The 14459-nt window shown below is 48.5% G+C and overlaps 1 protein-coding gene across 4 annotated transcripts in view; it reads right to left on the reverse strand.

Annotated features, from left to right (window-relative positions):
* The window catches only part of OTOF (otoferlin), a 124400-nt gene that overhangs the window by 74792 nt on the left and 35149 nt on the right, over positions 1-14459 (reverse strand). For all 4 annotated transcript variants that reach the window (XM_004377587.2, XM_004377590.1, XM_004377589.1 and 1 more), the window contains exon 3: positions 670-758. In XM_004377587.2, the coding sequence (XP_004377644.1) occupies positions 670-758 (89 nt within the window). The remainder of the gene's footprint in view (positions 1-669; positions 759-14459) is intronic.

Below are 14459 nucleotides of genomic sequence, written 5' to 3' on the forward strand. Positions count from 1 at the left end.
CACCGTCCTCTGCACCTAGTTCAGTGCCTGACAGTAGGCACTTAGTAAACATTTATCGGATGAATGAATGAATGAGTGAATGAATGCATATCTATCTCATTTGATTTTCAAGCTGCCCTTCGAGGTAAGTACTTATCCTTTTCACACATGAATACCTTGAACTCAGAGAGGTTACATAACCTGCTCAAGGTTACACAGTAGGTGACTGAGCCAGGAATCTGAAATCAGGCTTGCCTGACTCCGGAGTCACTGCACCAAACTGCCTGGCAACTTTCTGTCCTCCACAGGCGTGACAAGTTTGCCCTCAAGGTGACAGATGGTCTCTTGGAGGACATTATCAGCCATTATGCCTCCAGCTTCTCTGATGGGTAACTGTCCCCTAGCCTGGTCTAAGGAAACTTTGATGGGGCTGGGGACAGAAGGGGTGAACAAGGAGGGTAGGGTGTTCCTGGCCGACAGTGGTTGGGGGGACTGGGGGACTCTGAGGTTAGAATAAGAGAGCAGGGAGGGGATCAAAGACCAGCCCAAGACCTCTTTGGTCTTTGGAGATCATCCGGCATAGGCCAGGGATCTGGGTCCCCCTTTTAAACCCAAAGGAGAGGGGAGCCCAAGGAGAAGGCAGGCCCAGCACCTCCAGGCCCCGCCTCTCCCTGCCCACCCCACACTTACTTGTTGCTGAAGACTTTGCTGTAGTTGAAGATCTGAATCTCGAGCATCTCACTGCTGTCGATGCTGCTGGCCACCGGCCACCGGAACGTCTGGGGAGAGAGTGACAACAGTGGCCTTGGGTGGAAATGACAAGTAGGGGCTGTGGGAGATGGGAGGGGCGCCTCTGGTAACACACCTCCAACAGCCATGGTGGCCCCCTGAGAACCACCCATGGAGCGGGTACTGCTGCTCACTCCTCTTTCAGAGATGGTGCTCATAGAGGTTTAGTGACCTGCCTAAGGTCACATAGTAAGTGGAAGAACCTAGACCAAAACCATGACTTCTGACTCCCAGTCCAGTGCTCCTTCCACTGCCTCACAGCCTCTGCCCAACACCTGGGGTGGCCTTGTGAGTACGGGTGCACCCAGGGTGGTGGTCAGTCCTCAGGACAACAGCAAGGACTGTGGGCCGTGAGCCTATTTCTTGGTGTGTGCTGAGTGGAGTCATCGACTTCCAGCTCTCTCTGTCAGAGTCATCCTGACCAGCCCAGGCTTGCCCCTGAGTGGGAGCTCCCAGACCACCCGCCCCCCCCAATCAGGTCAAACCACCCCTTACTCTGGCAGTGTTAACTCTGGGGACAGATTTTAGCTGTTTAGTGTTATCAGGGGTCAGGCTCACAGAGGACTGGCCCTGGGTCAGAGCCTGCTATGTATAGCTGTGTCCCCAACTCACACTTTCTGGATTCACCCTTACCACTCTGTCTTGGCTTCTTTCCTAAATCAATAATGATGATGAACGGATGTTGAGTGAGATTTTTCCTGATGCCCTAAAAGTGTAACAATGGCACCAAGGACCCCATCCTCTAAAGAGACCTGCCAGTAGCGGAGCTGGGCTTCCCCAAAGACCTTGCTACCTGCAGCCATCACCCCAGCCCTCCTCCTTCTTGAGATGTAAAAGAAGGCTGGGGAAGGGAAAGGAGAAAGAGTTACGTCCACTTACATGGCACTTTCCTGGGAGAATAGCTCATAAACATTGAGGCATCTGCAAGAAGGGGGGCTTGGCATACAAACCCCTAGTGGCATCTGTCCCGGCAGAGGCCTTATTTCTCTGGCCCCTAAGCCTCTGTGAAGACCCTTGGGGCACGGGCAGGGCAGAGAGAGCAGCCATGAAGCAGCCTGTGTGCCATGGTTTGATGTGACAAGCATGTGATCACTATCTGTGGGACAATGGGCGCTGCGAAGGGTAGCCAGGCTTGAGCCAGCCTGTGACCCCCTCCCAAGGACTGCCTGCCAGGGTAGGGATGCTCCTCAGCTTATATGAGCCTATTAGGTTGTTCCCCTAGTGGCAGGAGCTGAGGGTGGGTCCTAAAATGGCTAGGCTGGAGCCCGTTCTCCCAGGTCAGGGATCCGTGCTATAGGCAGGCTGCTCAGGTCTCCTGAAGAACCCACAGAGATGTTCCATAGAAGACCAGCCTCTGTAGGCCTGCCATGCTGATGGCATCCAGAACCAGGTAGAGCACTCCAGAGAAGCTGCCACAACCCACAGGAGGGGCCGCATCCATGGCAGAGACCAGAATCACCCCCACCCCTGAGCTGGAGTTGGGGGAGGCCTGCATGAGCAGGTGTCCCCTCCCCATCCATGTCATGGGCCATGGCATGAGAGCAGGGAGGACCCCAAGGGCAAACAGGACGCCAGGACGGGGTAGTAAAGCCTCCAGACTGAACTCTGCATAACTGAAAATGACCAGAAAGCCAGCTCTGGGGTCTGCTCAAGATGTTGTTGAGAGACAGTATCGAGGAAGATTTGACAGAGCAGGTTTGTTTTATTTTTATATCCCACCAAATTCCAACTGCTCAATAAGCCAGTAATAAATCAGAATAATAAGTGTTACAGTAATAGTAATAACGTTGTTGTTGTTGTTAGCTGCCATTGAGTTGGCCCCCAACTCATGGTGACCCCATGCGCAATGGAATGAAACGTTGCCTAGTCCTGCGTCATCCCCATGATCAGTTATGGATTGGACTATTGTGATCCATAGGGTTTTCATTGGCTCATTTTCGGAAGTAAATCACCAGGTTTTTAATCTAAGTCCATTTTAATCTGGAAGGTCTGCTGAAACCTGTTCAGCATCACAGCAACATGCAGGCCTCCGCTGACAGACAGATGGTGGCTATGACCATTTATAGAGAACTTTTTTGTTATGCAGTGGTCTGACTACTTTAAGGGTAATGTAAGATTAATTCATTTCAACTTTCCAACAACCCAGTGAGGCTGGTAATGTATTCTCTGTTTTATAGACAGAGAAACTAGGGCTCAGAGGAGTAACGTGATTTGGAGAACTCTGTAGTTAGCGGCACTACTGAGGCCCCTGCGAGGTGGCCCTGCGAGTTTGCCGTTTCCAAGGCTGTGCTTCCTTATCTCCCAGACTGGGGACTCCTTGGAGGGCTTGGGGGCTCTAGGGCAGCCTGGCTAGTCACTGCCCAGCAGGGGCAGGACCTGTTTCAGGGAAACGGCCTTCATGTCACCTCCTTCAGTGCTGGTCAAGTCCCAGGGAAGTCCATGACACTCCAGATGGTTTAGTTGGAGGGCAGTGGAGGGAGGTAGAAGCAGAGGAGCAGAAAGGCTGGAGGAAGAGGGCTCTGAGCCAGGGCTCAAAAAGGACCCAGAAGGAGAAGGGAGGGTGGGAGGCACCTGAGAGCAGACGCAGACCCGCAGGCCACCAGACCCGCAGGCCTCATTTTGCAGCTTCTGCTTCTGCTGTCTGGATGCCTCAGGCAGCTCCGTGGAGTGTGTAGTTATCTTAATGAAGTTGCTTTTATTGGGCTGCTGGGAAATAAACCTGCTCAAGAAGGCCCAACTCATCTGCCATGGTGCTGAGGAGAGAGAGCTGGAGCATCCACCAAGATTTCTGTTTTCCTCGGGATGAAGAGGGGCAGGGGAGGCTGATCCACCTGAGGGCCTGTGGGTGGGATTTGGGCATTGGAAGGAGAGAAGGATGAGGAGACAAAGGAGACGACTCTGGAAATGGCACCTTTAGAAGGGGAGGGGGGTGTGGAACTGTGAGGTTAATTAGGTAAACATAAAGGCAGCACTGGAAGTCACTTTGAGGAGAAGTGTTATGCTGAGGAAAAGGTGCCCAAAGAGGGAAGATAGTTAGGCCTTCTGCTTGCTCATTGGCAGACACTGATTTGCTGAGTGATTGGGGAGCCCTTTATTGAGTCCTAATGGCTGACAGGAATAAGAAGGCCATCCTGTGAGCCAGTGTGCTGAGGGGAAAGTAGGGGGCCAAGGAGGGGTGGGCGGGGAGGGAAGGAGCCTCAGGAGCCCTGACCGGAGATGAGAATCCAGGGAAGCCTATTTGGGCATATTGCTTGGGGCCCTTTCAGGAATTTATCTGCTGAAGAGAACACATTAGGCTTCCAGGAAGGAGCCTCTGAGGAGGGACGGTAAATACCAGAGCAAGGCTTAGGGTCTGGGGCCATTTCTAAGATGAAAGTCCTTCTCAGAGGCTTTCAGATGAGAGAAAACACAAATTCCTGAGTGAGTCAGATAAGCTGCTTTTATCTCTGCCTTCCTCTCCTACCTTACATACTCCTTCCTTCCCTCACTCTTTTACCTCCTCCATTTCCCACCCACACCATACATTTTCCTCACTTCTCGTCTCTCATGTTTTGTTCCGCTGTCTTCTCCTCACAACCATTTTATCTTACACCAGTCTCTCTCTCTCAGTGATTCTTAATCCTGACTGCAAATTACAGTCCCTTGGAGGGCTTTTAAACCCCATGGCCTAGGCTGCATTTGAGACCGATGAAATCACATCTCTGGGGTGGCATCTAGGCGTCAGATATTGAAAGGTCCCAGGTGATGCCTCTGTGCAGCCTGGTTTGAAGGCCACCATGCTAAGGGAGGGTCCCCCCAGTGAAGGTCGAATATCAGCCCCCTCCGCCTCTCCCTACCTGCCACAACCTGCTTGCCTCCCACCCCTGGGTTTGAACAAGCAGACACCTTGCAAAGAGTACCCAGCCTCCTGGCTTGAGGGAAGTGACCTAAGGATGGAGATTTGGGGTCCAGGAGCATCCCCTGATACTCTCATTTGGCCTCTTAGAAGCCGTGGCCTGTGCTTGGTACAATGGCTTTTTGTTTTGAATTTTCCTTGGCTGTTTCCCCCATTTTTACCTCTCTTTTGGTAAAAATTTCCAATGGCTCCTCCACAGCTTCCTGAAATAGGTACCGATTCCTCTTTCTAGCATCCAAAGTCCTCCTTGCTGTGGCCCCTGCAGCATTTCCAGCCTGATCTTCCATTGTTTCCACAGTCCTTCCTTCAGCAAACATCTAATGAGCTCTGAGTCAGCAGTGAGCAGGACAGGTGAGGCCCCCTCTCGTGGACCATGAGGGCCATGCTCACTGGTTACTTCTCTTAGTTCTTACAACCCTAGGCTTGTTTCTCATGCAGAGCAGAGTCCACTGTGCTGTCTCCACTCTGAGTTTGAGTCTCAGACTTGAGTTCCTAACTCTGGCTCTACCACCAGTTAGCTTTGTAACTAGAGGCCGCTCTGGTCACCTTTCTGTGCAGCAGCTTTCTCATCTGTAAAATGGGGGTGACAAATATCTGCCTCACAGGGCTATTGAGAGAACCAAATGATCACACAGGCAAAAGGATTTTGTAAGTGATCCCACACTGCAGAAATTGGAGGCATTGTACATTTGTTTTTTTCCTGAAGGAATTCTGTATGTGTCTGTGGCTGACACTTACACATTGTTCTTTCTTCCCCCCCCCCCCAAAGGAATTCTGTACATGTCTGAGGCCGACACTTACACATTGTTTGTTTATTCCTGAAGGAATTCTGTATGGTCTGTGGCCAGCACTTACACATTGTTTGTTTTTTCCTGAAGGAATTCTGTATGGTCTGTGGCCAGCACTTACACATTGTTTGTTTTTTCCTGAAGGAATTCTGTACGGTCTGTGGCCAGCACTTACACATTGTTCATTTGTTTTTTCCTGAGGGAACTCTGTATGTGTCTGTGGCCAACACTCATACCTGCCTGACTCTTCATCCTCTCCTCTTTCTCCATCACTTCTGACCACCTCTTCCGCCTCAGTCTGTCAATTTCCCATTTCTCTTTCACCGATTCTTCTTGTCCTGGTTTTGTTTCTCATTGTCTCCATCCTTTTGGTCGTTTCTTCCTTTCTACCAGTTGGGTGATGTGTGTACATATGCGCAAAGAGCACAGCAAGGCTAGATGGGGAGTTTTGAGGGCTCAGGAGCTCCCTGTCAGAACTCAGGGAGGCGATGGGGAGGGGCGAGTCCCCTGCAGCACCTCTATCAGGCCTTGGTTCACCACACACCTACCCCAACACATAACACTATTTATTTTAATTGTTGTGCTTTAAGTGAAAGTTTACAATTGAAGTTAGTCTCTCATACAAAAATTTATACGTACATTGTTTTGTGACCCTAGTTGCTCTCCCTGTACTGTGACAACACACTCTTTCCACTCCGGATTTCCTGTGTCCATTCAACCAGCTCCTGACCCTCTCTGCCTTCTCATCTCGCCTCTGGATAGGAGCTGCCGATTTAGTCATGTATCTACTTGAGCTAAGAAGCACACTGCTCGTGAGTATCATTTTAAGTCCCATAGTCCAGTCTAATCTTTATCTGAACAGTTGCTCTCAGGAATGGTTTTAGTTTTGGGCTAACAGAGAGTCTGGGGGCCAAGTCTTCTGGTCCCTCCAGTCTCAATCAAACCGTTAAGTCTGGTCTTTTTACTAGAATTTGAGTTCTGCACCCCACTTTTCTCCTGCTCCATCAGGGACTGCCTGTTGTGTTCCCTGTCAGGGCAGTCGTTTTGGTAGCTGGGCACCATCTAGTTCTTCTGGTCTTAGGCTGATGAAGTCTCTGGTTTATGTGACCCTTTCTGTCTCTTGGGCTAATGCTTTCCTTGTGTCTTTGGTGTTCTTCATTCGCCTTTACTGCAGGTAGTTGGGACCAATTGATGCATCTTAGATGGCCGCTAGCAAGCTTTTAAGACCCCAGACACCACTCACCAAAGTAGGATGCAGAACATTTTCTTAATAAGCTTTGTTATGCCAATTGACCTAGATGTTCCCTGAAAGCATGGTCCCCAGACCCCTACCCCTGCTACTCTGTCCCTCAAAGTGTTTGATTGTATTCAGGAAACTTCTTAGCTTTGGTTTAGTCCAGTTGTGCTGACTTCCCCTGTAGTGAGTGCTGTCTTTCCCTTCATCTAAGATAATTCTTATCTACTATCTAGTTAGTAAATAACCCTCACCCTCCCTCCCCACCCTCGTAACCATCAAAGAATGTTTTCTTCTGTGTTTAAACCTTTTCTTGAGTTGCCATAATAGTGGTCTTATACAATATTTGTCCTTCTGTGACTGAGTAAATTCACTCAGCATAATGACCTCCAGATTCCTCCACGTTATGTTTCATGGCTTCATAGTTGTTCTTTATAGTAGTATTCCATTGTGTGAATATACCATAATTTGTTTACCCATTCATCTGCTGATGGGCATCTAGGTTGTTTCCATCTTTTTGCTATCGTTAACAGTGCTGCAGTGAACATGGGTGTGCATGTATCTATTCATGTGACAGCTGTTACTTCTCTAGGATATATTCCAAGGAGCAGGACTGCTGGATCATATGGTACTTCTATTTCTAGCTTTTTAAGGAAGTGCCAAATCGATTTCCATAGTGGTTGTACCATTTTACATTCCCACCAACAGTGTGTAAGTGTTCCAGTCTCTCTACAACCTCTCCATCATTTATGATTTTGTGTTTTTTGGATTAATGCTAGCCTTGTTGGGGTGAGATGGTATCTCATTGTAGTTTTAATTTGCATTTCTCTAATGGCTAATGATCATGAGCATTTCCTCATGTGTCTGTTAGCCGCCTGAATGTCTTCTTTGGTGAAGTGCCTGTTCATATCCTTTGCCCATTTTTTAATTGGGTTGTTTGTCTTTTTGTTGTTGAGGTTTTGCAGCATTTTGTAGATTTTAGAGATTAGATGCTGATTGGATTTGTCATAGTCAAAGATTTTTTCCCAGTAGGTTGTCTTTTTACTCTTTTGGTAAAGTCTTTTGATGAGCATAAGTGTTTGATTTTTAGGAGTTCCCAGTTATCTAGTTTCTCTTCTGGTGTTTGTGCATTGTTACTTATGGTTTGTATTGTGTTTATGCCATGTATTAGGGCTCCTAGTGTTGTCCCTAGTTTTTCTTCCATGATCTTTATTGTTTTTGATCTTATATTTAGGTCTTTGCTCCACTTGGAGTTAGTTTTTGTGCAAGGTGTTGGGTATGGGTCTTGTTACAGTTTTTTGCAGATGGATATCCAGTTCTGCCAGCACCATTTGTTAAAGAGACTGTCTTTTCCCCAATTAACGGACTTTGGGCCTTTGTCAAATATCAGCTTCTCATAGGTGGATGAATTTACGTCTGGATTCTCAATTCTATTCCATTGGTCTGTGTATCTATTGTTGTACCAGTACCAGGCTGTTTTGACTACTGTGGCAGTATAATAGGTTCTAAAATCAGGTAGTGTGAGGTCTCCCACTTTGTTCCTCTTCTTGAGTAATGCATTGCTTATCTGCGGCCTCTTCCCTTTCTGTATGAAGTTGGTGATTTGTTTCTCCATCTCATTAAAAAATGCCATTAGAATTTGGATCACGATTGCATTGTATCTGTAGATTGCTTTGGGTAGAACTGTCATTTTCACTATGTTGAGTCTTCCTATCAATGAGCAAGGTATGTTTTTCCATGTATGCCCGTCTCTTGGTTTCTTGCAGTAGTGTCTTGTAGTTTTCATTGTATAGGTCTTTTACGTCTCTGGTTAGATTTATTCCTAAGTATTTAATCTTCTTGGGGGCTATTGTAAATGGTATTGATTTGGTGATTTCCTCTTCAAAGTTCTCTTTGTTAGTGTAGAGGAATCCAACTGATTTTTGTATGCTTATCTTGTATCCTGATACTTTGCTGAAATCTTCTTAAAGTTCCAGTAGGTTTCTTGTCGATTTTTTAGGGTTTTCTGTGTATAAGATCATATCATCTGGAAACAGAGATAATTTTACTTCTTCCTAACCAATTTGCATGCCCTTTATTTCTTTTTCTAACCTTATTGCTCTGGCTAGGACCTCCAGCACAATGTTGAATAAGAGTGGTGATAAAGAGCATTCTTGTCTGGTTCCCGTTCTCAAGGGGAATGCTTTCAGACTCTCTCCATTTAGGATGAAGTTGGCTGTTGGCTATATAACACTATTTAAATTGTGAAATATTTGAAAGGAAACAACTTTTGGAGAAAGCTGTATTTCTAGGCAGCATGGAGTACTTTTCAGAGCACTTCTCACTAGTAGCCCAGGCTCACAGCAACATGGCAAAGATGTGCTGCTTGTACAAATGTGAAAGTAGGAGGTGGTTGGTTGGTGGTAGAGGTTGGTCTGAAACTCAGGTCTCTGGATGCTTAAACCAGGGCTTAATCTACTACATTGGATGTTCTCCCGAGGCCATCGACCCTCCTTCTAGGTTGTCAGCAACAAAAACATTTATTTATTGACTGCTAACCGTGTGCCGGGCACTGGATAAGCATGTTACATATGTTATATAATCTAATCCCCACCTTACAAATGAATACACTGAGGCTCAGAGAGGATTTGCCCAAAGGAATTTAGCTAGTAAGTGGTAATAGAAATTAGTAGTTGAGAGAAGAGCCAGGCTGCCCAGGTTCAAATCCTGGCTCAGCCACTAGCAGCTTTGTGACCTTGACAAGTTACCGAACCTCTCAGTGCCATCGTTTGTAAAATGGAGATGTCACCTAACCCACAGGGCCCGGATACTTAATAAACACTGAGTAAGTATTAACCAGTGCTGTTATCTAGTCCCTGGGCAGTGCAAATGGTTAATGTGCTCAGCTGCTAACCAAAAGGTGCCTCGGAAGAAAGGCATGGCAATCTACATCCAAAAAATCAGCTACTGAAAACCCCATGGATATGTGGGGGTTCTACTCTGACATATGTGAGGTCACTGTGAGTCGGAATTTAAATGCGGTTATCTAGGATGTCTACGTGCTTCCAAAGCCAATGCATTCTTTCCAGAAAGAGCCACACAACTCCCCATCCAAAGGTGGAGTCTATTTCCCCTATCCTTGAATTTAAGCTAAGGACTCTGGATGGCACAAATGGTTTGTGTTCAACTGCTAACCTAAAAGTTGGTAGTTTGATCCCAGTGTTATGGAAGAAAGGCCTGGCAATCTGCTTCTGTAAATATTACAGCCAAGAAAACCCTGTGGAGCAGCTCTACTCTGTAGTACATGGGGTTGTCATGAGTTGGAATCAACTTGATGGAAACGGCTTTGGTTAGTTTTTGGTTTTGATTTTAAGATGGCCCTTTAACTTGCTTTCACTAATTGAATGCTGTAAATATGATACTTTCATTTTCACCCTCTTAGAAATCAGTTGCCATGTAAAGAAGTCTGTGCCACCTGTTGGAGAGGCCATGAGGAAGTCCCCAAAGTGCCCCAGATGACAGCTAGCACCAGCTGAGCTCCCAGCTGGATGCAGGTAACACCATGTAGAGCAGAGAAACTGCCCAACTGAGACCAGTCAACCCACAGAATCATGAGTGATAGTAAAATGTGGATAGTTTAAGTCACCAAGTTTTGGGGTGGTTTTTACACAGCTGTAGATAACTGAGAGGTTCCACTGTGTTGTCTGTGCCTTTCTCTGAGTGTCAGACTTGTGTCCGGGAGGCTCGTCAGCAGGGGAGAGCTGGTCTGCACGCCCTGGCCTTGCGTTCCTGCACTCCAGCTCTTTTTGCCCCTTCTCGTTCCTGTTGGCCCCCAAACACTCCTCCAGAACAGCCCAGCCAACAGGCCTAACTTTTGTCTTGTTCACTGAGGTTTCTCTGGCACCTGGCACAGGGCCTAGCACGTAATAGGCACTCAGCAAATGGTCTTGAATGACTGAAAGTAGCTGCAGCACTGCTCCTTCTAGTGGTGTGAGCTCGGGCAGGTTAGTTTCCCTTTCCACACCGCAGCTTCCTCCTCTGTACAACGAGGGTGATGGTAACAGCACCCGCTTCTTGGGGTTACCATGAAACTGATAAAAGCACTCAGCATAGAGCCTGCAAAAGAGTAAGTGCTCAATCAGTATAAACCCTAACTAAACCCACTGCTGTCGAGTTGATTCTGACTCATAGCAACCCCATATGTTTTCCAAGGTGTAAATCTCTATGGAAGCAGATTGCCACATCTTTCTCCCTTGGAGCTACTTGTGGTCTCGAACTGCCAACCTCTCGGTTAGCAGTCGATCATTTTAACCACTGTGCCACCAGGGCTCCTATGTATTAATCAGTATAGTTGTTTGTTATAATAATTGCTGTTATTGTCGTTGGTCCAGGAGCAGGGCAGGGCCTGGTGCTCTGTGGGGGACACTGCAGGGACTGCAGGAGGCTTCTGAGATGGCTGGCACTTCTCCAGCTGACGTAGCACCAACATGCTTCTCTTCCTGTGGCCACGACAGCTTAGGGTTGTGTCTTCTATTTCAAGAGGTGTCCTGAAAATCGGTGGCCTAGAGATTGAGCCAGGAAATCCAGCACACCATTCGTCTGAGGCCCCATTCCATCTCAGGCCACAGACACCCCTGGGTGTCAAGCCCCACTTGGGCAAATGGTGGGTATGCCAGCCTCTGTATGTGGCACTGTGGGGGAGCAGGGATGCAAGGTGTTTCTTCATCCTGCAGGAACTTATGGGGTGGTTCTGGAGACACACAGACCTGCAGTCACAGCCTGTGCTAAGAATGTTGGTAGAAATGAGGTGCAGACATTAGGGGCCAGGGAGGGAAGAGGATCTCTGTAGGAGGGAGGTCTCTGGAGCGGTGACACAGTTTGCCAGCTCTAGGCTCAGCCTGGACCTTGTTGCCGCTGGCCTGGTGGTAGGTTCTGCGTCCTATCAGCCCCAGCCATCTAGGGCTCCATGTAAAAGTTTCCCTGATGCAGGCTGGAGAATGACCTGGATTATCCACAGCTAGATCACGGCCTGGGCCTAGAACCTTACTAAATCAGCAAGATACCTGGGGCACAAATATCCCTCATCTAAGTCCTTAAAGGAACAGTCCTCCAGTCCTCTAGATTTTCTGGAAGAAAATAGGGGTGTGTTGCAAAGCTTTAGGGTACAATGGCAAGAGACTGCCTTGGGAGTTTAAAGACCTAGATTCAAACTCCGGGTCCCCTGTCTTCCAGCTGGTGGTTTTGGGCAACTGACTTCACCCTTCTAGGCCTGTTTCCTCACCTGTAAAACAAGAGTGTTAAACTAGATGACCTCTGGTTGGTAGATGCTGTCTAGATGATTCCAACTCATAGTGGCCCCATGTGTCAGAGTAGAACTGGCCCATAGGGTTTCCTAGGCAGTAATCTTTACAGGAGCAGATCCCCAGGTCTCTCTCCTGCAGAGCAGCTGAGTGGGTTTCAACCGCCCACCTTTCAGTTAGCAGCTGAGTGCTTACCCTCTGAGGTCCCTTTAAGTGACCTTGTCTGTGCCTTGATGCACACACCATGAGCCAGGTGCAGAGCTAACAGCTTTTACATGCCACCAGCCCTACTGAGATGCCCCCCTGCACACTCACCAAGCTGGGCATAGGCCTGGCGGACAGGAGCCAGTCCTAGTGAATGCCCATTCTTTTGTTCATTCTTCACTCGGCAATATTCCCTGAGCCCGGGGCTCGGTGCCAGGGCAGGGATGAACCAGACAGATGCATTCCCATCCCTGCAGAGCTCACAGCCCACGACTTCTGGGTATAGGCAGAAGTGGACAGATAAGGCCAGTTTTCCCACTCCCTACTCATCCTCCAAATTGATGACCTCCCCCTCCTCTGGACTCAGAAGACCGGTGATCTATTTTTCCCCGTACAGGGTCCATCCCCCCACTGGACTCAGCCCTTGAGGGCAGGTCTAAGCCTTGTGCACTTTGCAAGGCCGTGTGCGTAGTGGTTTAGCCACAGGCTCTGCAACAAGATAGACTTGGGACACCAACCTCATGGAGGAGTTGCGAGAATTAAGTGAGTTATAATGCTTGTGTGCTGCAAATGGTTTATGCTTGACTATAAACCTAAAGGTTGGCAGTTCAAACCTACCCAGCTGTACCATGGGAGAAAGACCTGGAAATCTGCTTCCGTTAAGATTACAGCCAAGAAAACCCTATGGAGCACAGGTCTACTCTGTAATACATGAGATCACCATTAGTTGGAATTGACTCAAGGGTAACAGGTTTGGGCTTTTGTTTTGTTTTGTTTTAATGCTTGTGTAAACCTCTCAGCACATCCTGCACATACTGAGCACTCAGTGAATAGTGGCAGTTCTTCTTATTCCCACCATTGCTATTCTGGCCTCTCCTGTGGGTCTGGCCCACATAGGGCCTGTGTTAGAGCCAAACCAAACTGGCTTAAGGTGGGCTTAGTGTGCCACCCTGCTTCCCCAGGGAAGGCCTCTGCTGGCTGCTGGCCTGGCACAAAGCCTGGGACTTTCTCTCTCTCTCTGTAACTTCTCCAAGCCTTGTAGGTTAAACGGAGGCTCTCAGATTCCAGCCTCTGGGAAAGGAGACACCACGTTCAGGCTCTGTTTCCACTCATTGTTGTACGAGCATTGTCTTTCTTCCACAGCCATCTCTCCCCACTCAATTTCCTGAGCCCAGCCTCCAGCAGCCCCTCTCCCTTGTCTGAGCAGAGAAGGGAGCCCTCCCTTTCTTGGATCCCTTAGCTGAGTGGAGCAAGGAGAAACGTTTGCTCTCTTTCTCTTGTTTCATTTTTTAGCCTTGCAACAGTCCTATGAGACAGGCAGAGCAAGGACTATGCCCCCATTTTACAGAAGGGGACTCTAATGCCCTGAGAGGTTGGAGGGCCAGCCCAACATCACAGAGTTTGTTAATACCTTAGCAAAGACTGTAACCCAGGTCTTATGACTCCCAGGCCCTCTGTACCTCACTGAGCTGGCTCCCAGAAAGGAGAGGCTTTCTGGGAAGCCAGGAGGCTTTAGGAGATTTTGGAAGGAGCAGCTGAGGATTCTTTTTCAGACTTGTTATGAGCCCTTGACTAAGGAAAGGCTGGTTCTTTTGGGGGCCAGCCAGGGAAGTTTCAGACTTGTCCATCCCAGTCAGGGGAAAGAGGGCTAAGCATGAGTGCAGTCCTGGGCTCTCTTTGGGGGCTGGACTGACCTAGGCCCCTGGGTGGCCACCTGCTTTGTGGGATATGCACCTCTGACCAGTGATGGCTGTGCCACAGGCCACTTCTCAGAGGACGAAATGGAGGCAGGGGGCATGGAGAAACTCAAACTTGCAGGGGAGTCAGGCCTGGGAACAGAGCTGCTTTCTCCTGCTATACCCAGAGGGGGCGCTAAGAGTGTGGGCTTAGACTCCAGCTCTGTCACGTTGGGAAGGATACTTACTCTCTGAGCCTGAGTTTCATCATCTGTAAAACGGAGCGGGGCGCAGGGGTCACTTAGCCCTTAAGATTGTTGTGGAGACTGGATGGAAGAGGAATTGCATAGAAAGCAGCACAGCGCCACTGCTGGTGGCTATTATAGTGATCTGCCACTGGGGCTTCCCAGATGGGGAGTGAGAGGCAAGTCCCAGTAGTGGGGGATGGCCCGAGCATTGCAGGTCATTAGCATCATTGCCTCCACCCCCCTAAATACCAGTGGATTCTCCATTGTGACAAGCAGAAAATTCCCTACGCCCGCCCCCCTGCAGTGGGCAGGTAGTACCTTCCCCAGGTAAGAAGCACTTCTCCTTGTCTTGTGGCCTGCTCTGTGA

This window comes from Trichechus manatus, unplaced genomic scaffold, assembly GCF_000243295.1.
Source record: "Trichechus manatus latirostris isolate Lorelei unplaced genomic scaffold, TriManLat1.0 scaffold00052, whole genome shotgun sequence".
In the NCBI taxonomy this organism is placed as follows: Eukaryota; Metazoa; Chordata; class Mammalia; order Sirenia; family Trichechidae; genus Trichechus; species Trichechus manatus.